Below are 23,850 nucleotides of genomic sequence, written 5' to 3'. Positions count from 1 at the left end.
TCTGGAAAAACTATTTTAGTTCCACAATGTCACTGAGCGAAATGGACGTACAGGAAATCGAAATATGCGAAGAGTTCAAAACGTGGAGGAAAAACGTGCCGTACTTGTACGACATGCTTTTGTCGCACGCGCTGACCTGGCCCTCCTTGACTGTGCAGTGGTTTCCCGACGCGGTGCGCAGCGAGGAAACCGAGACCACCACGCAGAGGCTGCTGCTGTCCACCCAGACGTCTGGCCAGGAGGAAGAGTACCTGCAGGTTCTCTCCGTCACGCTCCCAGACTCTGTGGTTGACGAGTCTGTCCGGGACCTGGACGACGGCGGGTACGGCCTGGGCGAGTCCAAGGTAAAGACGGTCCAGAAAATGCCCATGCTCTACGAGGTAAACAGGGCCAGGTACATGCCGTCGAACAACAGCCTGATCGCGGTGAGGTACGACAGCCCGGAGGTCCACGTGTACGACTACACAAAGCACCCTTCGTTCGGGAAGGAGTCTGTGCCCGAAGTCGTGCTTGAGGGGCACACCAAGGGCGGGTTTGGGCTTGCTTGGAACCCCGTTGTGGAGGGAGAGCTGTGCACTGCCGGGTACGACGGGGCGGTGTGCGTGTTCCAGATGGACAAGGGGAGCGCTGCAGTGCAGACCATCACGCAGGACGAGGAGATAAACGACATTGCGATTTCGTGCGACGGCGCGCTTTTGGCGCTGGGCCTGGACAAGAACGGAACGGTTCTGGTTGACAAGCGGTCGCTCGAGCAAAAGAAAATCCAGACAGATGAAACGCTCAGCGTGAAGTTTTCGCTCGAAAACAGCTCGTTCCTGGCGACAGGCTCGAAGGGCGGCGAGCTGAAGGTGTGGGACGTGCGGAACGAGGCTGCGCCTCTGTACACGCTAAAGGGGCACACAGGAGACGTAACACAGGTGGACTGGTCGCCCCACATGGAGACGGTCCTCGCTTCGTGCAGCAGCGACCGAAGAGTGATTATATGGGACCTTTCCAAGGTAGGGGAGGAGCAGACAGAGGAGGACAGGGCAGACGGCCCGCCCGAGCTTCTCTTTATGCACGGTGGGCACACTGACGCGGTAAGCGACATATCCTGGAACCCGCACGAGCCGTGGGAAATAGCCAGCGTGGCGAACGACAACATACTTCAGGTGTGGCAGATATCAGCAGGCATATCAGACGAAGACAATGCAAACGAGTAGCTCAAACTAATAAACACACGCGAGATGATTGGAGCTGAGCTTCTGTTTGTTTGGGCCTGCCTTTTATGTGCACTTGGTGCGCGATACACAGGAGCAAGCTGTTTATTTGTTGTTTCTTTTAATATACGCACCTGTATATATATTCTGTTCTGGGACAGAAAACAATGGCTCTTACATTTAACTGGATGATACTAAGGTCTTTTCTGGCGGAGGGCCTGTGCACGTCTCTTTTCGCATACGCAGTGTACTCTGTGGTCACCGGCGTGAACATAACTCCGGTTGCGGACGGAGTAGGAAACATTGCTGTTACGCTGACCATAGCGCTCACCAGCGTCGCCATTATATACTCGTTTATGGACATAACAATAGCCCACTTCAACCCTGCCATTACGCTGGCAGCCATAGTCACGGGAAAGCTTCCCATCTGGATGGGCCTGGGGTACATTGTTATGCAGTGCGCAGGCGCCATGCTGGGGTCTGCAGCCATGCTTCTGACCAAGCCAGGGCCCTCTTCTGAGCTTCTGGGGTACACCCGGTCGACAATAGCGGCAGACGCAAACATAGGACAGGCGATCCTCACCGAAATGCTGCTGACCGGAATACTCACCTATGTTGCGTTCTCCGTGGCCATCAACGTGTTCAACCCGCCGACACAGGTGAAAATAGAGGTGCCCGACGAGGCGGAGGACAACGACAAGCTGCGGGTGGTCACTTCGCAGGCCCCAAACAGGTCCGCGTTCGCCCCCATTGCGATAGGCTTCACGCTTGGGTTTCTCTCTCTTCTTGGGATCGGGTCCAGCGGAGGAGTGTTCAACCCTGCCATCACGCTGCCGGGCGTGCTCTTCTCTGGCGTCTGGAAAGACTGCTGGGTATACTGGGTTGGGCAGTTCGTGGGCGGCATAGTTGGCGCGCTGCTGCATGTAACAATCTTCTTTAAGTCTGTTTAATAAATGCGTGTTTCTATACCCGGGCTGTCTCTTCGTGCGCTGCTTTTTGGAGAAGCTCCGAGCCGCTTTAATTTTAATAATAAGTAGAAACTCTTCAGAGAAAAACGCAATGGAGTGTGTGTACAAGAGAAAAGGGGTGGCCGAAGGCTCTTCGAGAGGGCTTCTGCGGAGAACGGGCGGCGCGTACACGCTTCTGTCGTCTTCCGGGGCAGCAATCGACAAGGTTATGCAAAAAACCGCTGTTGCATTCGAGGGCTCTATGTATCTTGCCTCAACAGACACAGAAAACGAAATAGAAGACACGGTCCGGAGCGCCCCCGAGAGCACAAAGCTGCTGAGCAAGCCGGTGCACAGAAAGGTGAGGGTGGCGCCACCCCCTCCCGGGTCGCTGATATTCACGCCGCGCGCGTACATTGAGCCGTCGCATCTGCGGTTTTTCAAGGACTACCAGATAGAAGGCGTGCAGTTTATGTTTCAGCGGCTTCGGTCGTCGAACGGGGCGCTCTTGGCGGACGAAATGGGCCTGGGGAAGACGTTCCAGGCGGTTGCAATTGCCCGGATCTTCTGCCGCGCGGGCGGGCTTGTTCTGGTGGTCTCGCCTTGCTCGCTGGTTGGCGTTTGGGAGAGAGAAATCAGCAAGTGGGCGGGGAGCCTGAAGGTGTACAACGGGGCAGTAAAGCGCCCAAACAAGTACCGGGGGCTTGAGCAGGTGCTTTTGGTGAGCTACGAGCGGCTTGCCACGCTGGACACAGAGCAGCACCGGTTCCAGCTGGTTATCTGCGACGAAGCGCACAGGCTGCGGACAAGCACGTCGCAGGCGCTGCAGGCGCTCAAGAAAATGGACAGCAAAAAGCTTCTTCTCACAGGAACGCCCTTCCAAAACACGCTGCAGGAGTACAAGACGCTGCTGGCTCTTGTGGACGGGCGCGCCGAAGCGGCCAAGGGGATAAAGGAGCTGTCGGGCATAGCCAACGAGGCTGTGCTCAGAAGAAAAATAGAGAGGACAAGCCTGCGGCTGCCGCAAAAGGACGAGCTTGTCTGGATAATTCGAAACAAGGAGTATGCGGAGTACCGAGAGTACCACGACAGCACGTCGTCCCGCGGAGGCATACAGGACATACAGAGGCTGCGCATGCAGGCCTGCACGTCGCCCAGCAAGTGGGCGGTCTTTCTTACGCTGGCCAAGCAGATTCTGGTGGAGAGAAACTCGCTTGTTGTGGTGTCCCGGTACATTGAGGTCATACGGCAGGCGTCGGACGAAATAAAGGGGCTTGCTCTGAGAAGAGAGGTTCCGATCTCTGCCCGGGATGTTTGCGTCTTCCACGGAGAAATGAAGGTTGCGCAGCGAGAGGACGCGCTGGCGTCGTTCCAGAAAAGCGGGCAGAAGGTTATTATTCTGTCGGCAAAGTGTGGCGCGGAGGGCCTTACTCTTGTGAAGTCGACCCGGATGATCATCATCGACTCGGACTGGAACCCAGCCAACGACCTGCAGGCCATGGCCCGTGTGTGGCGGCTGGGGCAGACTCGGCCGGTTGTGATACACCGGCTGTTTCTGATGGGAACCGTGGAGGAGTACATTCTTCTGGTGCAGATGAAAAAAATAGACCTGCAGAGGCGGCTGGAGGGCGTTCTTCCGCCGGAGGAAATAGAGGAGCATCTTTCGCAGTGCGAAGAGCCCAGCGTGTTTACCCCGCAGGAAACGTCGATTGTGCACAAGTGGCTCAAGTGTCCCTGCACGGAGGGATACCCGCTGATCATGAACGACGGATACTCGCACAAGCACACGGAGGTAGGCCTTATTCTATCCCAAACTGTAAATGCTGCCGAGCCCAAGGCTTCCTAGATGCACAGCGGGCTCTTTGGCAAATGCTGGCGCGCGTGCTGCGCAACAAATGCCCTCTGGCTGTTCGAGAAGTTAGCCCAAGCCTGAGCTGCGAATGGCATGCGGCTTTCTGTCCGACAGTGCTTTGGTGCTCTAAGAAGCGCCTTTTTCAGAGCAGCGTGGCCCAGACGGGCCGGATGTTTATATAAAAGCAGGCATGCACAAAAAAGCGCTGGGCGTATCCGGCATGGCGGCTGGGCCTTCTGAAAGTCTGGCCAAGCTCGCAGACTTTATATTAGTGTTGAATAGTGCAGTTTATTTTCTTCGTGCGAAAAGCTCTTCGGCCTTAAAGCCTTTTGTCAGTGCAGCCTGCTGTGAGAGTGCCTGTGGTTAGCTTTGGCCTTTCGGGCAGCTCGAGGCGCACGGGCTTTGCGCATGGAGTCTGTGATAGACGCCAGGCCTGCTGCAAGCCTTTTGGCCTCTGCAGCATACAGCACAGTCCGGTGCATGTCCTTTAAGGCGCAGTCGCTTGGCAGCTTCAGCTGTATTTTCCGCGCATCCGTGCAAATTGCCACCGAGCAGTTTTTCGGCTGCGGGTGGAGTGTGATGCCGGGCACGGGCACGGTTTCGGCAAGCTCCTCGTGCCCGAAAAACTTTAGGTATATTCGCAGAGCGTCCTGCTGCAAAACCGCAGTTATTTTCAGGTACGGAGCCTCTTCTATGTGCGCCCAGACGCCGCTGTCTTTCCTAGAAAGAGTCCGCACTGTCCATTTCATTTCTTAAGTGGAAAGCATACAATATAAGACACCCTTGTTTAGTAAGTTTGGTTTATTGCTGTAAGAGCATAGCTCTGAGAGGCCTTCTTACTTTTCCTTTTTGCAGTCTTCAGCATGGCAGGCGCTGTTTGTGCACTCTGCAGGCTCTTTGCACTCTGCAGAGTGGCAGCTCTCCTGCTTTGCGCACTCTTTGGGCTTGCACTTTTCAGAAGAGCAGCACTCTGCCGCGTGGCAGGTTCCGTCCTTGCACTCCTTCTTCTTGCAGTCTTTTATTTTGCAGTCACTGTTTTTGCAGCTTTCTGGGTTCTTGCAGTCCTTCTCCTTGCACGCCTGGGCGCTGCCAGCTTCGCTGCTGCTCGGTTTAAGAGACTTGTTTATTCCTGATCGCACGCCCTCGGCGCCCCCTTTTATCTTTGCAGTGAACGACTGGAAAAATCCAGATATTCTAGCAGTTGCCATCTCCGTCTGCTTTTCTGCACGCGCATGCATTTCTTTCTCCGACGCCTTGTAGTCTGGCTTTTCCTCCTGCATGCCCCTGCTTCCCTCCTGCGCCGGTGTCTCTTCTTTCTTAGGAGTGTCCTTGCGTGCGCTGTCCTGTGCTGGGCTTTCTGTCTTTCGCTCTGTGTTTTTGTCCATGCGGGGCAAACATTTGGGCAATATATTCTCCTTTCTTTGGCCAATTGGCACGAGTGCTTATTTGTAGATCCGCCTTTTTGACATTTTATTCGTTCATGAGGGCCCGCACGCTTTCAGACACGCCTGCATACTCCAGAGACATCGGGTCGTGCCGCACCACTTTGGCTGCATCTTTTCCTACCACAAACATCGTAAAGTTCCACTTCAGTGCCTTTATTTTAAAGAACCCGCTACCCATGCTCTTTGTGGTTAGCCAGTGGAAAAGGCCCTCTCCGCTGTTCAGCACTCTTTTCTCAAACACCAGCGTGTTATTTGACGGGACCACCCCACGCTTGCGTATTTCTTCGAGTATCTCCGCGGGAGTCTTCATTTCTTGGTCAACAAACCGATTGAAGGCGGTGGGATACAGGAGGATCTTTAGCTCTGGATACTCTTCTCGAAGCCTTTTTATTATGTTAAATCCAAGCTCAGCCAGCTTGCACTTGCATGCTGTGTTCACCACTAGGCACACGCTTCCTCTAAACTGAGAGAAGTCCACGTGCTCGTTCTGTATTGTCTTATCGCGCAGCGAGTAAAAACCGTCTTCGCCCTCTAATCCCTTGCACTGCATAATCAAGCTTGTCAAAAAAAGCAATAGTTTTACAGCGCTTCTCATTATAAAAACAAAAACGTCGAGTCCTCGTATAAAAGCCAAAAGACGCATATGTGCTCAGAAGCAGGCGGACGAAAGACCGCCCCTGAAAAACACGCAGCGCTGCATGCCTTTGGCGAGGCGCTCTGCTGGTCCTGCGCTGCAGCCAAATAAAGCTGCTAGGCAGGCGTGCTTGCGCGCATGCCGGGCACTGTGGCTTGCCTTTTCCATCGATTTGTGGCGAGGACTCTCTAGGTGATTATGTTGGCATGCTATTTGGGAAAGACTGATATAGATAGAAATGTGATGCTTAAATACAGATGCGAAATTGCCAAGAACGAAATGCCGGAAAAAATATCCATGAAGCATTGGAGCCCTCCAAACCTGAGCTTGTTTGAGGACTATCTTATGCATGAGGAGGAGCTTCCCGTGGACAACTTTCTTATAATAATAACGCTGTATCGGCACTATAGCGCAAACCAAATCAGCGAAGGTAGACAAACGCACCCTAAGGACCTGCAAGTCCGCGTGGAGTGGAAGTTGCCTGCGCCGGATGAGGCTGCGCCGCCCCCGCTTGGCGCCGGCCTTTTTCCGGTTCTTACGTCGGAAACGCTTCCCTTTTTTTCCATATGGAAGTGCGAGTTTATAAAAAGCATGGAGATATACAGCGTGCCGCCTACGGAGCGCCTGCGCATACTAAAGTACTGTCTAGAGCCAAGCCTTCTGGGCGCAGTAGGCCGGTTTGTGACGTACGATGACAGCATGGGCTTTCTGACGCAGCATGCACACACCGTGTCTGCGCACGTGAAGGAGGAGAGCCACAAGCAGAAAGAGTATCTCTTTTTCCGGAACTATCTAGGGGCAGTTGACGTGAAGATCGACGCGCAGGTGTACCTAGGCGGTGTGCAGCCAGAGGAGAGAGGCGCGGCTTGGTCGTCTGAAATGCAGTCTGGCCTGTCCATGTTTACCTACAGCTACATTGCGAAGAGGATGGAGGAGGGGCAGGCCGAGGAGGACATAATAAAGGAAATCGGCAGAAAGGAGCTAAGCATTGCCAGCCAGATGCTGTGCTACATCCAGAGCAACCCAGACGCGCTTGAAAGGTCGCTGCAGCACATGAACGAGGAGGAGGCCATACACGCCAAGACAAACATTCTGAAAGGAAAAAGCCGAGACTGCGCACAAAAAGACAGCAAGGCCCAGGAAACCCGCAAGCCCACTCTCGACGCATACTGTGTATACCACAAGACAGGCCGGCACAACACAAAAGACTGCCTGGTACTAAAGCAGAAAAAGGCGCAAAGCCAAGCAAAAGAGATGCCAAAGTAGGCGCCTGCCAGCGTGTGTTTCTGGAGGAACCTGGCTGTGCGAACTGTGTGCGAACTGCAAGGTGTTCTGACTTGCTTCCACGCCGCAGCACTGCTGTGCGCTTCTTTTTTGTGGGCCCGGGCAGGCCGGCCTTGGCTTCTGTGCAGCCGCGCTTGGTGTCTAAACCGCACCGCACATTTTCAGACTTTCATAGCTGGAAACTAGCTTGGATTACAGAAATAAAGTTTCGAGTCAAGTGTGTTTTTTCATTTTCTGGCCCACATGGGCTGCAGTGGCGGCCAGTCAGGAAAAAGGCGCAAAAAACTGCAAAATATCTTGCGGGCAGAGAACCCCCAAGTGCAAAAGCATATCCAGCGCGGCTGGGCGCGCATAAGAAGGACTGCCGGAAAATCTGCAAGGCTCTGGAAGAGCTTTTTAACGTTTGAAGCGTAGATGGCGGATTGTAAAAGCGTCTCTTTTATTAAGCTATGTGCCTTATGTCGTCTTCTGTTTGGCAGCAGAATCCCATGATGGCGTTCTTAATGGTCCTAAAGAACTTTACTATTGGGTTTGGCTCTTCTTCCTCCTGGGAGCTCTGGGATATATTCTTGTCTAAATTGCCTGTGCTCTTCGGCGCTGAGTTACCAGACGACAATGATGCAGCAGCACCAGTTTCTTTTAAGCCAGCCCCAGGCCTGCTTGGCTCTGCTGAAGGCCTGCTGTTTCCACCCATGGGAGCCTTCTGGTCCATCGGCCTGCTGTTTCCCTGGCCGCTGCTGGCGGAGGGCTTGGGCGGCACAGGCACGCTGCCGGGCACCTTGGAGTCTGGGCCGGCTGTGTTGGACAGCTTGCTAGACTCAATCTTTTCTTTGTCAGAGGGCGCTGTAGGCTGTGTCTTTGGGAGAAGAGGGTCCGGCCTCTTTTCCTGGGCGGCTTTTTCGCCGGAAAAGGGGTTCGCGCTCTTCTCAGCGCTCTTCTCGGGGTTTGGCGCGCCCATTGTGGGCCGCTCGGCGCTGCTTGGGCCGGGCCTGGGTGTGTCGGCCTTTGGCTTTTCTGTGCTGGTTGGCTTGTCGCCAGCCGGCTTTCCGTCCTCAGGCTTTTTTTTATCATCTTTGTCCTTGTTGTAGTTTAATTCTCCTCCTTGTATTGGCATGTTGATGTGTGGTGCTTTGCATATATATACTTTTACCCCTGGGCGCCCCGTGGCAGTCGGCCAATCAGCGCATTTTTATATATGCGTGTGCGTATTTTATTTTTATGCCCCAAATTGAAATTAACGGAGTCCCGGAGAAAAAAGTTGTCAGGGGTGTGCACACCGCCCCTTTTTACCACAGAGTCGTAGACGACTTCCTGCCGTGCAGCGTGTTCCAGGAGGTGGTTGAGTCCGCGAAGAACAGCAGGTACTTTGAGAAGCACTCTGATCTTTTTCATTTCTACCAGACCAATGAGCTGAAAGATGACGCAAAATTCAAGCAGTTTCTGTCTATACTCCGAGAGAGCATGAGCGCGGACCTGGAGCGTATCCAGCGCCCGGTGCACGGAGAAGAGATGACTTTGTTCGGGTCTTTCTACAACCCGGGCCACTTTCTTCTTCCGCACGACGACTGTGTAGAGAAGCGGGTGCTTGCTTTTTCGTTCTATCTGAACGACCCAAGCGAGGAGAGCGAAGAAAAGGAGGAAAAGCAGGAAGCCCCAAAGGGCCCAAACGGAGAGCTGGCTCTGTATGAGGAAGACGGCATAGCCTTGGCCAAGGAAATAGCCCCCAGGCCCAACAGGCTTGTCATCTTTGAAGTGTCTGGGAAGTCCTACCACGAGGTGAAGATGATGACAAAGGGGTACCGAATGGCGCTGACTGGGTGGCTGATGTCGGAAAAGTGCAACCCGGAAAGCATCACGCTGCCGTGCCCCCGCAACCGGTACTGGGTTTTCAATGCAGAAGAGTCAATCAGCATTGACTTGCCCAAGAGCCCGCAGCTGTCAGCTCTAGACACGTGCAACGACCAGGAGTGGGTGTCCAACGCAACGCGCGTGCTGAACAGCCTGTCGTGGAAGCGAAGACTCAACTGCATATACACGTCGCTGGAGGAGCCAGACACGGCCAGCGAAATCCCCATTGGCTTGCTGGCAATCATGTGGAAAGATCTAGTTGATGTGCTGGTGGCAAAGGTTTCGCCTGGCGGATACTTGCTGCTAAATGACCCGTTCAACGAGAAGTCGGACGCGCTAGCAGTTCTGTCTCTGTACGAAGGCCCCATATGCATCGTGGACGAGCACGGCGAGCAGGTTGGAACGATAGAGGCGCCCGGCTACTATGTGTGGCCTGCAAGCGGGGCTTTGTTTGTGCCGCCCTGCAACAAGGAGGGCTTCATTGTGGCGTACCGGTTTAACGTCTAGAGGCCACTTGCAGCGTCTTCCTAATATAAGCACACGACGCTTTTCCGCACAGCCGATATGCATGGCCCCAACGCGGTATATAATACAAGGGGCGCCAATAAACCGCTGCACTCAAACCCTGGTTTAAAAACTTGCTGCATGCCAGCACTAATTGCAATAAACTGCATGTGGTTGTTTGTTTGCACAATCTGCACCAGCAGCTCTGCTGCCTGTCCTGTTAAGAATAAATGCCTGCTGCTTTCTTCGTTTTTATTCCTCTTTTTGGCCCCTTCCGCTGCTGTCTTTGAGCTCTTTGCCGTGCTGCCCATTGGCTGTTTTCCAGAACGTATATCTAGTCCCGGTTCTATTGCAGTCTCTGCTGCTGTCTTCCTGGTGTTCTTTTCGGGTGAGTCTAATTTCTGATCAGATCGTGCAGGGGTTTTGCGTGGGCAGTTTGTTGTACTCTATTCCTACATACTGTTACAGAAAAAAAAGCTTCCATTAACAGCATACTGTTGTGTAAAAGGCGTACAGAAAAAATGTATTCTGCTTGCTTTATTTTTCTTTTCTATGCCAAATGGCGCTCTGCAAACAGCAGGACGTGGCTCCAAGGCCTTTGTCCGCCAGCCCCTGCGGAGAAGGGCTATTCAGCGAGAGTCTGGGCAGCGCACAACAAAAGCGCATAGACAGCTGTCTGTAGCCTATGAGAAAACAAGTCATAGATTAGGCGTTTAAGGGGGCTGGGCCAGGAGATGCTGCTATTGCAGAACAGAAGAATCCAAGAGAAAGGCCCGCCATGCTTGGCCGGGCAGGGAAGTAAGCCAAAAATTCCAAAAGCGCGCCCACTACACCCCTCTCTGCGGCATCTGCGGGTGTTTATGCAATCATAATGTTTTTCTGTTTATTCGTGGTGAAACCCCGGGCTAGCCCCTCCACACGGAGCAACTGCGCTTTTGGGCCGGCCGAGGGCCGGGCTCTTACTCCGTCTGGTTGAGCGCCCAAGAGACGCCCTGGAAAATCTGGTCTGCCATCATAGGCGAGCCCATGGGCATCACAGGAGAGCTTTCTATAATTTTGTAGTTTATGCCGTCTAGGGCCTTTGCCAGGCCTAATTTGAAGCTGGCGTACTCTTCCGTTTCCACGTTATTTTTTATAATAATAAGGAGGATGGACGCGCTTTGGTTTGCATCTTTTATGCACTTCAGCTGCCCAATTACTTCCAGCATGTTTTCGCGCGTGAGAATGTCAATGAAGTACATGATGGAGTGCATCCCCGTTACGCAGTCCCAGAACAGGCTAGAGTAGTTTTCGTCGTGCATCTCCAGTATCGAAAGACTTTTCCCCCGCGAGGAAAGCTTGTTGTATGTAAAGTACTCGCTTGTGTGCCGGTATGTGACTTTAAACCTCGACAGAAAGTGGCCGAAAAACTCGTCGACAACTGCATATGTCTTGGCCGATCCTGGCTTGAGTATAAGAATAAAGAAGGCGGGCCCTCTGTACAGCCTGGACAGTATAAATCCCATTTTCGCACAAACAATGTGCAGATATGTTGTGTTTTTTTGTTTGTTTCAGTTTCTAGGAGGCGCTGCGGCATGTCATCTTTCTTTTCTGCTGCACGCGGGGCTACCCCGAGTCCCCCGGGGCCAGGTCACTCGCAGGCCCCTTCTGCACACTCTATGTGGTACGCTGAGCTTCCGCTTGGGTCTTTTCTGATCACTAGGCAGCACAGAAGCGTGACCTGGCTGGCGCGCCTAAGGCACCGCATGCACACCCTGTGCTCGCTAACTGCCCGCACATACTCCACAGTTTCTCTGATGGGCTGCGATTTTAGGGGGAGCGTTGCATAGTATGCCTTCAGCCCCAGCACGTCTGTCTCTACAATTTCGACCTCCCCGCCCCGCTGCGCTATGCGTGTGTTCTTCACGCGGTACTCGTGCTCGCCAAGCCTTTCTACGCACACCTCTGCTTGGGGCTGGCAGGTGGTGACCAGAAAAATCAGCCTGTCCAGCTCGCACAGAAGGCCCTCCAGCTCGGGCCTGCGGAGAGAGCCCTCCTTCAGCACGTTGAGAATTGACAGCATCCGGTAGCAGCACGCATTATGCGCTCTTTTCTCCATATTAAATATTTCTTTTGCTAAAACAAATAATGGCAAAAGAAGTTCAGGCTGTGCAGTTTTCTGTAAGCTATGCAGAAAAAAGCCTAAGAGACATGCCCACGCGAGAGTCGATTCTCAACAAGGCAAAACGGGTGGAGGTTTTCAAGGGGTCAGACGCGCTGAAGTACCTCATGAACAAAAAGGGCCTTCTGTCTATGCAGGCCAAAGACATCATGTCCGTGCTGCTCGACAACCACTACATAGTGAGGGTCCGGCCAATGGACGATCAGCACATACTCGACCTTTCGTACGAGTTCAACATAAACCACGAGTACATCTGGATAAAGGAGGGCTCGCGGGTGATGCTGTATCTTTTCAGCGTGGCAGCGCTTCTTATTGCTTTGACTTTGGCCATGTTCCCCATTTGGCCAAGAAGCGTGAAGATAGGAACGGGGTATATCTTTTATCTATTAATTGGGCTGATTGCTTTCCTCATTTCGATCACAGTTTCTCGGGCGGCTCTGTATGTTGCTGTGTGGGGCACCACGGGGAAGCACTTCTGGCTATTCCCCAACCTATATGCGGACTGTGGCATTCTGGAAAGCTTCATGCCCCTCTATGGCTGGGACACGGACGGGGAAGAAGGAGCGGCGTCTGCAAGCCACCAAAAAGCCCAGGCCAGCGACCCCGGGAAGGACAAGTAAAATAAAGACCATCGACACGTGCTTGCCTTCATGCGCCCACGCCGCGCAGAGGGCTAGAGGAGCGCGCGCCCATCGGCTGTGCTGGCCGGGGTTTTCCGGTTTATATGGAAAACATAATATTTTTGCATGCGACGAGAGGAAGCTGCTGAGGTGCTTGGGTGCGCGGTGGATAGCGCGCCCGAGGAGATAAGGGCGCAGTATCGGAAACTGTCTATGAAAATGCACCCGGACCGGCCTGGGGGCTCTGAGGAGCTGTTTGTTCGGCTGAGCGAGGCGTACAACACGCTTACCGAGAAAATGGGCGTGGAAAGAGAGGCAATAACGGCAGACGCGTTCCAAAGATTCAAAAGCATGTACGAGGGCTCTGAAGAGGAAAAGAACGAGCTGGTGGCTTTGTACAAAAAGCACAAAGGGCAGATGTCGAAAATCATTGACAGCCTGCTTCTGGGAGAGGACGAGCAAGAGAGCCGATACAGAGAAATACTTGACGCCTGCATAAAGAAGGAGGCGCTGCAGGAGTACCCGAAGTACAGAGCAAAGCCTCTGATGGCGAATAAAAAAAGGCAGGCAAAGAGAGAGAAGGAAAAGGAGGCTGCCGAGGCGCTGGCAAAAGACCTGGAAAGCCGGGCGGAAGAAAGAAAGGCGCGCTACTCTCAGATGATAGAGCGGCTGGAGGAAATGGCTGCAGCCCCCAAGAAAAAACGCAATAGGTAGGGGTGCGGTTTATTTTGGGCCAAGCGCGTCCACTGGTGGGCGCGCCGAAGCTTGCACGTGGCAGAGGCGCATGCAGCTCCGTGGCATATCCATTAAAGTACTTTAACATTTGTTTGCTATTTTTTTTATGATTATAAGAGTCCAAGGGAGAGACAGAACAATGCGAATTGAGGTTTCCGGGGCCACGACAGCGGAGGAGATCAAGCAGAAGATTGACAAAAGAACAGGCAGCCAGTGCTCTGCCCTTTTGCGCAACGGGGAGGAGCTGCGCGGAAGCGTGGAGGAAAACAGCCTGGAGAACGGAGAGATGCTTACAGCAGAGTATGAGGTTGTCCGGCCAGACAGCTCCGCGCCTGAAGAAGGCGCCGCAAAGGAGGCCTCCCCGAAAAACACAGCGTGCCAGCACGGGCCGTCTGGAATGTGTGCAAACTGCATGGCGGAGGACTCCTGGGTCTCGACCCAGTTCAAGGAGCGCCGCTCCATCTCGCAGGGCGCGTACGAAGACTACTTGCGGTCAAAGGAAAAGATTCTTCGAGTTGAAACACATTTGCCAGACCCGTGCAGATCGCACAAAGCAGAGCACAGATGCAACAACTGCATGCCAAAGGAGATATTTCTGGCCCGGCAGCCGTTTCGTCCCGTGGACCATGTCGAGGTGCACGACAAAGCCATTTTCGAGCAGATACTGATGGAGCAGAGGGAGAAGGGCGCGCAGAGTGTGCACTTTCTTGTTGGAAGATACTCTGAGTACACAGAGGTGCCTGGCGGGAGGAGGGCAGAGGTGTTTGGGCGGGTTACGCCGCAGCAGAGGTCTCTGGCAAACGGATTTATAGTAGACCCAAGCGACCGCATTCTCAACAGGAGCGACTCTTCTTTAAACCGGGTGCTGGCTCTTTTGAAGATGGAGATTGTGGGGATGGTGTACACGCGGATAAGCGAGGACCCGGTTCCTTTTGTCAGCGCGTTTGAGGTGGACTTCATGGCCAAGATGCAGAACGTGTTTTCAGAGTGGGAAGGGGGCGAGAGAAAGGGGTCTAAGTTTGTCTCGCTGGTGCTGGCGGGGACCAAAACGTCCTCCGAAATCATTGAGTTTATGGCCACGCACCTGGGAATGGAGCTGGCCATGGACGGGATTCTGCAGGCGTCCTCAAATCCTGCGGAGATGGCTGTGCGCTCCATAGACGTTGTCTGGCGGGACAAAGAGGGGTCCCACACGGGAAACCGGATGCCTGTGGAGTATCTGGTGGTGAGGCCAACGCACGGGCTCACGCAGAACAGGAAAATATTTAGCATAGACACCGAAAGAGAGCAGTTTAGGCGCGGCACCGGGCTAAGCAAGCTGAAAAAGCACTTCCAGAAAAAGCTCACAGAGAACTCGGTGTGCAAGCTGAGCCTGGGCGCTGTGTCAGATCTGAACGTGCTTTTGGAGCTGGAAGACCTGGGGCTTCTCCAAGACGAGCTCGTAGAGTGCGTGGTGCAGCAGGACGGCGAAAAGTTCAACGACTGTGTGCTAAATAATAAATTCAAAGAGCTTGTAGACATTGCAAAGGATTGTAAAATGTGCGCAGAGTGGGACTGCAATGTGTGCACTCTGCGAAACGCCCCAACTGCAGCAATATGCAATGCCTGCGGGTTTGAAAAGGGGTCGTACTAAAAGCGTGCTATGTGGCATCTAGCTGCTTGGACATGCAGATTCTTGAAAATAAAGTAAAAGCAATCATAGTTCCAGCATTTATATTATGTAACAAGTGGCTCTTTGGAAAGCATGCTGCGCCTTTCTGCACGCGCGCCCGGCAGCAGACACTTTTCTACTGGGAAGAAGTAAACTCCTGAAGCACTGCCAAATTTATCCGGATCGTCGCATCTGTGTGTAAAATGTATTGGAACTCTTCTTGCACACTGTGAAAAGACTCGCAGGCCTGCATTTCAACGGCCTCCAAGAAGTCCTTGCTGCTTCTCCAAGAGTTTGCGCCCCCCTTCCTGTGGCAGGCCTTTGCCGCTTTTTCCAGCACCAGTATTTTCTGCACTGTGTGCTCTACAGCTTTTTTTATAAGGCCGGGCGGAACCGCAGTTGCTTCCTCTATAAGCCGCGCCGAGCTTATGATGGGATCGGGCGCTGGTGGGGCTTTCTGTATTTTGGTTCTTATTTCGTGCAAAGCCTTGTGCATTTCTGCGTACATTTTGTCGATGTATGCTGGGGTGTATGTGCCCAGCGCGTCCTTGTAGCTGGCGAGCTGCAGGCCGAGTGTTTCCTGGGAGACCCCGCACATTTGGATGGTTCCTATGGCCAAGAAAAAGTATGCGACTAGCCCGTTTATGAGCATCCGTCTGGATCGCATTGTAAGTAGCCGGTTTCTGCTCCGTATATACGGTTCGGCTTTCAGGGGCCCCTTAGGGGCGCGCCTCCAATGCTGCGCGGTTTCCCTGTGCACACTGTTTCCTGCAGCAAAGCGCGGCGTACCTGGCTTCTGTTGGCAAAATCTTGCAGGGCAGGCGCGTGGATGGATTTGAAGGCGCACATGTGGGCAAGGCAGTGCAGTTTGTTTTTTATGCTGTGTTCTGCACATAAAGACAGGTCGCGCTAAAAATAAGCCATTGGTCTACGGGCTGGCGTGCAGAGGCCGCAGCGTTGGGAAGCGCAAACATCGCACAGGGAAAAGCGCATAAGGCACGAGATTTATTTTTGCAGCGCAGAGGGCCGGCCTAGATGCACATTTTCACCTTGAAGACGTCTTTTATGTCCACGTCCTTCGGACAGTATGGACACTTGAAAACGGAGCCCTTTAGAGCAGCCAGCTTTTCCAGCGCCTTTATGCTTATTATGTGTCCGCAGAAAAGCACGCACGGCGCGTTGTCCACAGAGCACTCGCATCTAAGAATAGGACAGAAGAATGTTGAGTGGAACGCCAGCACAGAAGGCACTGCGGACTCCACCTCGATTTCGTTTTCGTACGGGGATATGTTCGTGGCCTCCATTTTTTTTCCAACATAGTAGAATGTCTCCAAGGAAATCCGGCTTTCGGGCTTCGCGACTTTCCGGGCGTTAACCAGCCGCCTGGCCTCTTTATGCTGCGATGGGTGCACAAGCAGGCCCAGAACCATCAAAATCTCGCGGTATCTCGTGGACCTTTTTGAGTACACATGGGCTATCTTTCCATCAAAGTATATCAGTGCGCCGTGCTCCTCTAGAAAGTGCGCTCTGATCTCCGACAGACACGTCTGCAGCGCCTCTTTTCTTTGCTCCTGCTGCGGGCCCGCCTGCTGCATCTTTTCCAGCGCGCCCTCAATGTGCCGGTATATCGCAGAAACGGCGTCGTTTGGGCTGGCGTGCTCTTTGTGCATGCGCACGGCCTCCCAGCACTTCTTTTTTGCCTCTGCAATCCGCATGTACTCCTGAGAGGTCCGGGGCACGCTCTCGCTGGTGTCTATTCCCAGCTCCTCAGACCAGGGGCAGTACTCCTTCAAAACCCGCACGGCCACATACTGCTCGCGCGCAGGGAACGCCTCGTCCATTTCTTCAGCCAGAGTCCTGGCGCTCTCGAGCGCGTTCTGGCTGCACAGGTACTTGCAAATAAGCACGTATATGTACGGGTCTTCGGGAAGCTGCTGAGACACAATCAATTCGCGGGGAGGCTTTTTGACGCCTCCGACCGAAACGCCTGCAAGCGGAAGAAGGGCATTTTCGAGAACTTTAGTTGCCTCTTCTGAAGAGAATTTGCCTGTTTCCTCGCACTGTTTCAAGTGCTGTTTTATCTGAGCCGACAATTGTCTTATATACTGCGATGCCTGCATAAAAACAAACAAAAACATGCCTGATAAACAGCCAAACACTGTAAAAATAATAAAAAAACTAACAGAGATGCTTCCGCGCCTCTCGGAGACGGAGGCAGAGGCAGCTCGGTACCAAATAGAGCAGCTGAAAAACGAAAATCCGTTTATGTCTGGACAGGAAAAGTCTCCGGGCAGCGTGCTGGAGTGCTGGGAGGCTCGGGATACAAGCAGAGCCATCGCCCTCAAGAAAAGACTGTCCTTGGAGAAAAACCTCCTGGAGGGGTACCGGGTGATTCTCCAAGAAAACACCACCGACCTGCTGCTGGAGCGGGTTGACAAGGCGCAGCGGGTGATATACTTTATAGAAAAAGAAATATCGCAGATGAAAAAGCTTCTGGCTGACGCAACGCTCGCGAGCAAAAACACGGCGCTGAGCATGCTGTTCTATACGGAGGAGGCCAAGCAGGAGGCGGCGCCCAAGCACAGCGGGCACGCGCGCCTGTCCATAGTGGGCATAGACACAAAAAACCCCCTGCACAAAGACATAGCAGTGCATATATACACAGACGACATCTGCATAGGGCAGATAAAGGCCAGCGAGGTAAACGAAGGAAAGTCTGTGAGCATAGACTTCCAAAACATAAGCCGGATGGAGTTTCTGATAAAGGCCAAGGGCGACCTTGTCATTGGGCTTGTGTACTTCCCCGTGCAGGACCTTGTGGATGCAGAGGACCTTGGCGTGCGGTCTTTCTACTACAACATTGTAGACAAAAGCACGCTCTCTATATCCTTCGGAAAGTGTGTGCTTGACTCGGGCGGCATACAGCGGAGCACAAAAAGCATATCCACAAAGAAGTCGGCCGAGCATCTTCTGCGGAGGCTTGGCAGCATTTCCATGCACAGGTGCGGCGTGTGCGGAGACAGCAAAAAAGAGCTTAAAGAAAGCCAGTTTTTCCGGTGCGACCTGTGCAAGTTCACGTGCCACACAGAGTGTGCATACTTGATATTCTTTGAGTGTGTTGAGTTCAAAAAAAAGAAAGAGGCCGAGGCCGAGAAGATGGAGCTGGAGCAGCGCCTAAACGAAATGAAGCGGGACCGGATAAACATCATTATAGCTGCCATAGACATTCGAGAAAAGCCCCGGGAGGACGAGGGCATCGCAGACCGAACGCTAAAGAAGATGCACAGGGAGGGGGGCGGCTGCAGAGAAAGCGGAAGCTCGCATGGCAGCGAAAGCGAAGACTCCTCGGAAGAGCCGCGCGCGCCCACCAAGCGGTACAGCGTGGAGCACGCGCTGAGCAAGCAAAAAATGCTTGGCGTCACATGGTGCTGCCACTGCGGAGACAAAATAGGCATGCTCGCCATGGCGCTGGTCTGCTCGACGTGCCAGAACACATACCACATCGAGTGCCGGGGGATGCTGTTCAAGTCCTGCGGAATATCGCATGAGCTGCTGGAGGGGCTGATAACCTGCATACCCAAGCACCACAAGCGGGCCAAGCACAGCAAGATTTCGATTGAGGAGTTTGAGTTCGTGTCCTTGCTGTGCAAGGGCCCTCTGGGCAAGGTGTACATGTGCATGTGGAGAGACCGCGCGGTTGCGCTGAAGGTCATGAAAAAGAAAGAGATAATTGTGCAGAACAGCATGGATCTGCTGGACGCGGAGAAAACGTGCCTGGAAATTGCGAAAAAGTCTGAAAATCCTTTCATCATAAAGCTAGAAGAGTGCTTCCAGACAAAAACGCATCTGTTTTTTGTGACGGAGTTTCTCCCGGGGGGCGATCTGTACTTCAATCTGCACTGCAGGGAGATGAGCAGCGCCGAGATACGGATGGTTTTGGCAGGAATCATCCTGGGCCTTGAGTGGCTGCACGGGGAGAACATTATATACAGGGACCTTCGGCTGGAAAACGTGCTGTTTGACCAGACCGGGTATGTAAAGCTGGGCAGCTTCGGGCTGTGCTCTATTGGCGCACAGAGAGGCGTGGCCCACACCCTCTGCGGGGCCATGACAAACATAGCGCCCGAGGTGATCGACGAGCACTACACAAAAACAGCCGACTGGTGGAGCCTTGGGGTGCTGGCATACCAGCTTATGCTCAAGACGCTGCCTTTTTCGGGGTCTAGCATAAAGCAGATAAAGGAGGCCATCCAGAACGATCCGCCGGCAGAGCTGGGCAAAATCGAGGAGCCAGCCAGGTCGTTTATAGCTGGGCTGCTCGAAAAGTCTCCGGAGAAGCGGCTTGGCTCAGACTCCGTGGGAAAGATAAAGAGCCACCCGTACTTTGAAGGCCTTGACTGGGAAAAAATGAAGGCGCTGGAGCTTCCTGTGGAGTGGAGGCCTTCGGGCGAGGGCAGGAACTTTGAGGTTGCTGAAACCGACGAAGACCCCTCTCTGAGCCCTGCAGAAGAAATAGACCCCACCCTAGACGCGCGCTTTGACGACTTCTAGGCGCGCGCAGAGCCCAAAAATAAAGAAGAGAGTTGAGTCCTTGCTTTTCTGCTGAGTTGTGCATTTTTGCGGCTGCCCTGCGCCCTTTCGCCTCTGCGCGCTTTATGCCAGGGCGAGCCTTTATGGGCAAAAAGGCGCCAGCGCTGGCCAACTAAGGCTCTCTGATATATCACTAGATGATTTATTTAAAGCAGTTGTGTGTACATGGCAGCGCAGGGCGGAAAATGCGCTCTACGGAAGATAGCGCACAGTTGAGTCCACTATTTCCACAAGCCCACGCTCGCTTAGGCTCCTCAGCGCGTCTGCATACTCCTCCATGTTCCAGTCGAAGATGGTTGTGTGCGCGTTTTGAATCGCCGCCATCAGGGCATCCAGCGCGCACTCTCCTGTGTGTTTGAGGGTTTTCGATATCCATGCCTGGTAGTACGGCTTTCGGTTCCCCGCGCGCTTTGAGGAGCTCTCTGTTGGACACAGCTTTATTTTCTGCTGGGTGCTTGTAAAGCTGTCGTTGAAAAAGTAGAGCCCTGCAGCGTGCCGCACAATGGAGATGCTTTGCAAGGACTCAAGAATGTTTACAGTGCTCTTGGTGCTGAGGCCGACCGCAGCCATCACACTTTCAAGCGCAGCCGGCTCCTTTTCAACTGCTGCCAGAACAGTGTAGTGTGCAAGCGGCATTTCCATGCAGTACCTCCGGTCGGTTTCAAACTCAATTTCTATGGTGGACAGGGCTTCCACCCACGAGAGGCGCCTCTTTGGGTTTTTCTCCAGGTACTGCCCCGAAAACGCAGACAAAATTGCGTCCATTTCCGGCGGGAGCCGCATGCCCATCATAGCTTCTTCGGGGATTGGCCACACACAGGCTGTTGTAACAATGCAGTAGAAAAAGATCTCGTTGCTTGCGGGGGTGATGTACTTGAAGTTTTCCATGCCGTACAGCGTTCTGAAGTGCTCGTTCTCCTTTGTGCTCTGCACCATGTCGTCAAAGATCCTGCGCACCTTCTTCTTTAGAACCCAGGGGAGGCTCAGCGACTCAGCAGCAACCCGCTCTGTTGAGGGGTCGAACTTAAGAGAGAAAAGCCGCTCTGACAGCTTCTGCACGTACGCCGTGCAGAACATCTCCCGCTCCTCCTTTATGGTGATGTTTTTCAGGAGCACGTCTGCTATTTTTATCTCTTCCAGGTTCTTTTGCGCAACAAGCGCCTCCACATAGTCGGAGAGCTCTTTTCCAATGCCCGCCCGCGATATCCGCGCAGAAAGCGTGCTTGCAAGTATTTTTTCTGTCTGCTCGCACTCGCTCGAGGAAAGAAGCCCCAAAATCTCCCTGTAGGCGGCGCCCGACACTGCGCAGCTCTTCCCCTCCGGCCAGACGCTGTTGCTGAACTCCTCTATGTACAGGAGAAACGCCGGGAACACCTTTTTACGAAGGGGGCGCACAGCACTGCACAGCTCTTTTATCTCCGCCGGGTTTTTTCGGTTCAAAATGCGCAGAATCTCGTCCTTCAGGACGTGCGCGTGCTTGGTGAACACGACCTTCTCCAGCACCTCCTCAAGCACAGGCAAGGAAATAGGCAGCAGGAGAGAAGAGTACTCCTGCTTGTACATCGCTATCCACCTGCTGCAGTTCGCCAGATGCGCAGCCAGGCTGGGCTCTTTCTGCGCCCGAATGTTCTCGTTGAACCTCCTTACCACGCCTGCGAGCAGCCCTGCCTCGTAGTTGTTTTTGTAGTACTCCAGCCTGTTTTTCGAGTTTGTCACTATTTTGCTCAGAGACCGGAGACACACCCCCGAAAACTCCCGTCTCTCGGGCAGCGACTCAAAGAGGGCCGGGAGCTTGTTCTCGTATCGCTGCCGGAGAATGCACCGTTCCCATATAACATACCCCAGGTCCTTCACGTTTTTGCACTCTTTGTTGTCAATAATGGCCTCGTTCAGGTGCAGGCACAGCAGGTCTATCGTTTCAACGGTCCGCTCGTACTTGCAGAACGCACGCACGTACTCCTCCACCCAGTTGTCGCCCTGTATCCTCTCTCGGAGGCTCACGCAAAACGCGAAGAAGAACTTCCCTATACACCAGTGCAGACGCACAGAGTAGGATATGTCTCCGCCGCTTACAATTTGGTAGATAGCCGTGTATATTTTCATGCCGCTGCACGAAATCCCGCTCGCCAGCTTGTTTGCTTCCACTTGGAAAATTTCCCAGAGCGCAGTGAATCTTTCTGTGCTTATGCTAGCCACTGGCGGATCCATCTCTGTTTGTGTTTGCATTAAAAAATGCAAATAAATAATGCGGATGCGCACTATTCTTTGGCTCTAGCTTCCCGCGGCTGCGGAGGCACGCCCCAAACCGCCTGGGGCATTGGCCTTGAGAAGGCGGGGTTACGCGCGCCCCCGCAGAAATGCGATTTTTTCGCGGTTCTTGCGAGGCGGCCATACGGCGCTGTTTGCTGCGCCTTCTGGCGCTGCGCAGCCTTTGCTTGAGTCTGCCGCTCTGGCTTGCTGCGTCGGAGGCGCATGCATCACAGAAAAGGCATGTGTCTGCAAGCGCCGTTTGGGCGCGGGAGCGCGCTCCGCGCTTTTGCTTTCCAGATAAGAGAGGGAAGGCGTCTGCTCTGGAAAGTTGAAAACCCCGTTTTCCCGCGGGGCCTGCGGCCAAAGAAACTGCCAGTTCGTGCTGGGTTTTGCTAGAAATATTTAAATATTTTATTTTTACGCCCTTGACATTTCAACAACATCGATGCTGCAAGTGAAACAACAGACAACAGTAAAATCCGAAAGAAAGAACTTGGTGTTTGACAGAACCCAGGACTTCTTCAAATCGTACAGCAAGTTCTTGGTGGTGGACATGACCAACATTTCGTCAAACCAGTGCCAGAAGATCAGACAGGATCTGAGGGGGAAGGGCGAGTTCCTAATGGGAAAGAACACGACAATCAAGAACGCGCTCAAGAGGATTTCCGAGGAGCGCGAAGAGCTTAAGGGAGTGGAGAACGTTATTAAGAACAACGTGGGCCTTGTGTTCACCAACGGGTCTCTGAGCGAGATCGAAGACGTCTTTGAAAAGAACAAGCTGCACGCAGTTGCAAAGCCTGGGGACCTCTCGCAGTGCGACATCTGGATTGAGCCAGTGCTTACAGGGCTGGACCCGGGAAAGACCTCGTTCTTCCAGGCTCTTGGAATTGCAACAAAGATCACAAAGGGAAAGATCGAGATTCTATCAAGGTGCAGCGCCTTGACCGAGGGAAAGAGAGTTGGACACTCTGAGGCAGCCCTGCTGTCTCTCCTGGGAGTCACCCCGTTCGTGTACAAGATGAAGGTTGTGCACGCATACTCAGACGGAAAGTTCTTTGACGTTGAGTACCTGAAGATGACAACCGAGTCTGTCGAAAACATGGTGAAGTCTGCCGTAAGTACGCTGGCCGCCATGGCTTTGGGAGCTGGATACGTAACCGAGTCAACCGCCTCGCAGGAGGTGCAGATTGGCGCCAGAAACATCATGGCCCTTGCGGCCGCGGCAGAGTACGACATGCCAGAGCTTGCCTCGCTTCTTAAGAAATAAACAGTTTTCTTGACTTGTGCAGCTGCGCCACTCCGTGCAGCATTTTTTTCTTTTGCGTTTTTTCGAGAGCGCACATATGCGCTCTGTCTTTTTTTGCCATGGTTTTTACGCCCGAGAATGTGAAGAAGCTGCAGGACATTGTGGTTGTTGTGTACAAAGGGAAGCACGGAACATACGAGGTGGCAGCCCACCCGAAGAGGCTGTACGAGTACCGGAGAAAAACGGCCTCTCTCGAGGATGTCCTGTGCACAGAAAGCATATTTTCCGACATAAGCAGGGGAAGGCTTGCAAGCAGGAAAAGCATAAGCGAGGAGTTCAAAAAGGACAACAGAGGCGCGCTGGAGGTAATATTAAGCCAAGGAACCGAGCGGAAGGACAGCGCCACCCGGGAGTACGAGCAGGAAAGCGCAAGGAAGGCCGTGGCAGAGGGCCTCCTGCAGCGGGTTCGAAAGGAAAACAACAGGCGGCTGACACAGGAGGAGGCCGAGGCCGTGCTGAAGACGATCAACTACACCCCAAGCACAAAGCCCATGAAGGTGCAGATCTCGGACGCAATAAAAAAGGCCGTCCAGCTGGGGTACAGCAAGCGAGCAATCCAGGTCCGGGCGGGCAAAGGCATGGACTGGGCGGCGCTGAAGAGCTCTCTTCCCGCAGGGTCCTTTATCCGCGAAACAGCGCGTGCAGGGGTTGTGGAGATGTCGGACGACCTGTATGGACCGGTCCACCGCGCGGCGAGCGCGCAGGGCGTTGAGCTCGAGGATCTTCCGGAGGACGAAGAAGCAGGCGCCGAGGTTGCGTTATAGGCTGAGCGTCTCGGCGCACATAGAAAAGCATCCAGGCAGGACCGGAGAGAGACATGCGCG

At 53.5% G+C, this 23,850-nt stretch overlaps 20 protein-coding genes across 20 annotated transcripts; 11 read left to right on the top strand and 9 right to left on the bottom strand.

Moving 5' to 3' along the window:
- Nucleotides 1-26: 26 nt before the first annotated feature.
- Nucleotides 27-1,202, top strand: NEMAJ01_1227 (histone-binding protein RBBP4; the record flags this gene model as incomplete). The annotated part of the gene is made up of 1 exon (XM_047915065.1): nucleotides 27-1,202. The coding sequence occupies one exon, from the start codon at nucleotides 27-29 to the stop codon at nucleotides 1,200-1,202; it is 1,176 nt and encodes a 391-aa protein (XP_047771022.1).
- Nucleotides 1,203-1,366: 164 nt separating this feature from the next.
- Nucleotides 1,367-2,149, top strand: NEMAJ01_1226 (uncharacterized protein; the record flags this gene model as incomplete). The annotated part of the gene is made up of 1 exon (XM_047915064.1): nucleotides 1,367-2,149. The coding sequence occupies one exon, from the start codon at nucleotides 1,367-1,369 to the stop codon at nucleotides 2,147-2,149; it is 783 nt and encodes a 260-aa protein (XP_047771021.1).
- A 109-nt stretch (nucleotides 2,150-2,258) lies between these two features.
- Nucleotides 2,259-3,992, top strand: NEMAJ01_1225 (uncharacterized protein; the record flags this gene model as incomplete). The annotated part of the gene is made up of 1 exon (XM_047915063.1): nucleotides 2,259-3,992. The coding sequence occupies one exon, from the start codon at nucleotides 2,259-2,261 to the stop codon at nucleotides 3,990-3,992; it is 1,734 nt and encodes a 577-aa protein (XP_047771020.1).
- A 338-nt stretch (nucleotides 3,993-4,330) lies between these two features.
- Nucleotides 4,331-4,747, bottom strand: NEMAJ01_1224 (uncharacterized protein; the record flags this gene model as incomplete). The annotated part of the gene is made up of 1 exon (XM_047915062.1): nucleotides 4,331-4,747. The coding sequence occupies one exon, from the start codon at nucleotides 4,745-4,747 to the stop codon at nucleotides 4,331-4,333; it is 417 nt and encodes a 138-aa protein (XP_047771019.1).
- An 87-nt stretch (nucleotides 4,748-4,834) lies between these two features.
- Nucleotides 4,835-5,383, bottom strand: NEMAJ01_1223 (uncharacterized protein; the record flags this gene model as incomplete). The annotated part of the gene is made up of 1 exon (XM_047915061.1): nucleotides 4,835-5,383. One exon carries the CDS (start codon nucleotides 5,381-5,383, stop codon nucleotides 4,835-4,837), a length of 549 nt encoding a protein of 182 aa, XP_047771018.1.
- Nucleotides 5,384-5,468: 85 nt separating this feature from the next.
- On the bottom strand, nucleotides 5,469-5,993 carry NEMAJ01_1222 (phospholipid-hydroperoxide glutathione peroxidase; the record flags this gene model as incomplete). Its single annotated transcript, XM_047915060.1, has 1 exon — nucleotides 5,469-5,993. The coding sequence occupies one exon, from the start codon at nucleotides 5,991-5,993 to the stop codon at nucleotides 5,469-5,471; it is 525 nt and encodes a 174-aa protein (XP_047771017.1).
- A 282-nt stretch (nucleotides 5,994-6,275) lies between these two features.
- Nucleotides 6,276-7,343, top strand: NEMAJ01_1221 (uncharacterized protein; the record flags this gene model as incomplete). The annotated part of the gene is made up of 1 exon (XM_047915059.1): nucleotides 6,276-7,343. One exon carries the CDS (start codon nucleotides 6,276-6,278, stop codon nucleotides 7,341-7,343), a length of 1,068 nt encoding a protein of 355 aa, XP_047771016.1.
- Nucleotides 7,344-7,803: 460 nt separating this feature from the next.
- NEMAJ01_1220 (uncharacterized protein) lies at nucleotides 7,804-8,475 on the bottom strand (the record flags this gene model as incomplete). The annotated part of the gene is made up of 1 exon (XM_047915058.1): nucleotides 7,804-8,475. The coding sequence occupies one exon, from the start codon at nucleotides 8,473-8,475 to the stop codon at nucleotides 7,804-7,806; it is 672 nt and encodes a 223-aa protein (XP_047771015.1).
- Nucleotides 8,476-8,579: 104 nt separating this feature from the next.
- Nucleotides 8,580-9,716, top strand: NEMAJ01_1219 (prolyl 3-hydroxylase /prolyl 3,4-dihydroxylase; the record flags this gene model as incomplete). Its single annotated transcript, XM_047915057.1, has 1 exon — nucleotides 8,580-9,716. One exon carries the CDS (start codon nucleotides 8,580-8,582, stop codon nucleotides 9,714-9,716), a length of 1,137 nt encoding a protein of 378 aa, XP_047771014.1.
- Nucleotides 9,717-10,672: 956 nt separating this feature from the next.
- Nucleotides 10,673-11,218, bottom strand: NEMAJ01_1218 (uncharacterized protein; the record flags this gene model as incomplete). Its single annotated transcript, XM_047915056.1, has 1 exon — nucleotides 10,673-11,218. One exon carries the CDS (start codon nucleotides 11,216-11,218, stop codon nucleotides 10,673-10,675), a length of 546 nt encoding a protein of 181 aa, XP_047771013.1.
- A 125-nt stretch (nucleotides 11,219-11,343) lies between these two features.
- NEMAJ01_1217 (uncharacterized protein) lies at nucleotides 11,344-11,811 on the bottom strand (the record flags this gene model as incomplete). The annotated part of the gene is made up of 1 exon (XM_047915055.1): nucleotides 11,344-11,811. One exon carries the CDS (start codon nucleotides 11,809-11,811, stop codon nucleotides 11,344-11,346), a length of 468 nt encoding a protein of 155 aa, XP_047771012.1.
- Nucleotides 11,812-11,840: 29 nt separating this feature from the next.
- Nucleotides 11,841-12,494, top strand: NEMAJ01_1216 (translocation protein SEC62; the record flags this gene model as incomplete). Its single annotated transcript, XM_047915054.1, has 1 exon — nucleotides 11,841-12,494. One exon carries the CDS (start codon nucleotides 11,841-11,843, stop codon nucleotides 12,492-12,494), a length of 654 nt encoding a protein of 217 aa, XP_047771011.1.
- A 126-nt stretch (nucleotides 12,495-12,620) lies between these two features.
- NEMAJ01_1215 (DnaJ-like protein subfamily C member 9) lies at nucleotides 12,621-13,208 on the top strand (the record flags this gene model as incomplete). The annotated part of the gene is made up of 1 exon (XM_047915053.1): nucleotides 12,621-13,208. One exon carries the CDS (start codon nucleotides 12,621-12,623, stop codon nucleotides 13,206-13,208), a length of 588 nt encoding a protein of 195 aa, XP_047771010.1.
- A 127-nt stretch (nucleotides 13,209-13,335) lies between these two features.
- Nucleotides 13,336-14,862, top strand: NEMAJ01_1214 (nuclear protein localization protein 4; the record flags this gene model as incomplete). Its single annotated transcript, XM_047915052.1, has 1 exon — nucleotides 13,336-14,862. One exon carries the CDS (start codon nucleotides 13,336-13,338, stop codon nucleotides 14,860-14,862), a length of 1,527 nt encoding a protein of 508 aa, XP_047771009.1.
- A 154-nt stretch (nucleotides 14,863-15,016) lies between these two features.
- NEMAJ01_1213 (uncharacterized protein) lies at nucleotides 15,017-15,547 on the bottom strand (the record flags this gene model as incomplete). The annotated part of the gene is made up of 1 exon (XM_047915051.1): nucleotides 15,017-15,547. The coding sequence occupies one exon, from the start codon at nucleotides 15,545-15,547 to the stop codon at nucleotides 15,017-15,019; it is 531 nt and encodes a 176-aa protein (XP_047771008.1).
- A 364-nt stretch (nucleotides 15,548-15,911) lies between these two features.
- Nucleotides 15,912-17,000, bottom strand: NEMAJ01_1212 (uncharacterized protein; the record flags this gene model as incomplete). Its single annotated transcript, XM_047915050.1, has 1 exon — nucleotides 15,912-17,000. One exon carries the CDS (start codon nucleotides 16,998-17,000, stop codon nucleotides 15,912-15,914), a length of 1,089 nt encoding a protein of 362 aa, XP_047771007.1.
- A 16-nt stretch (nucleotides 17,001-17,016) lies between these two features.
- Nucleotides 17,017-19,431, top strand: NEMAJ01_1211 (putative protein kinase C eta type; the record flags this gene model as incomplete). Its single annotated transcript, XM_047915049.1, has 1 exon — nucleotides 17,017-19,431. One exon carries the CDS (start codon nucleotides 17,017-17,019, stop codon nucleotides 19,429-19,431), a length of 2,415 nt encoding a protein of 804 aa, XP_047771006.1.
- Nucleotides 19,432-19,662: 231 nt separating this feature from the next.
- Nucleotides 19,663-21,696, bottom strand: NEMAJ01_1210 (uncharacterized protein; the record flags this gene model as incomplete). Its single annotated transcript, XM_047915048.1, has 1 exon — nucleotides 19,663-21,696. One exon carries the CDS (start codon nucleotides 21,694-21,696, stop codon nucleotides 19,663-19,665), a length of 2,034 nt encoding a protein of 677 aa, XP_047771005.1.
- A 469-nt stretch (nucleotides 21,697-22,165) lies between these two features.
- NEMAJ01_1209 (large subunit ribosomal protein LP0) lies at nucleotides 22,166-22,987 on the top strand (the record flags this gene model as incomplete). Its single annotated transcript, XM_047915047.1, has 1 exon — nucleotides 22,166-22,987. One exon carries the CDS (start codon nucleotides 22,166-22,168, stop codon nucleotides 22,985-22,987), a length of 822 nt encoding a protein of 273 aa, XP_047771004.1.
- Nucleotides 22,988-23,085: 98 nt separating this feature from the next.
- NEMAJ01_1208 (ribosome maturation protein SDO1) lies at nucleotides 23,086-23,790 on the top strand (the record flags this gene model as incomplete). The annotated part of the gene is made up of 1 exon (XM_047915046.1): nucleotides 23,086-23,790. The coding sequence occupies one exon, from the start codon at nucleotides 23,086-23,088 to the stop codon at nucleotides 23,788-23,790; it is 705 nt and encodes a 234-aa protein (XP_047771003.1).
- Nucleotides 23,791-23,850: the final 60 nt, after the last annotated feature.

The sequence above is a fragment of the Nematocida major genome, assembly GCF_021653875.1.
Source record: "Nematocida major strain JUm2507 chromosome Unknown 2415, whole genome shotgun sequence".
In the NCBI taxonomy this organism is placed as follows: Eukaryota; Fungi; Microsporidia; genus Nematocida; species Nematocida major.
The sequence above is the reverse complement of the archived record's forward strand: the minus strand, read 5'-3'. Positions and strand labels throughout refer to the sequence as shown.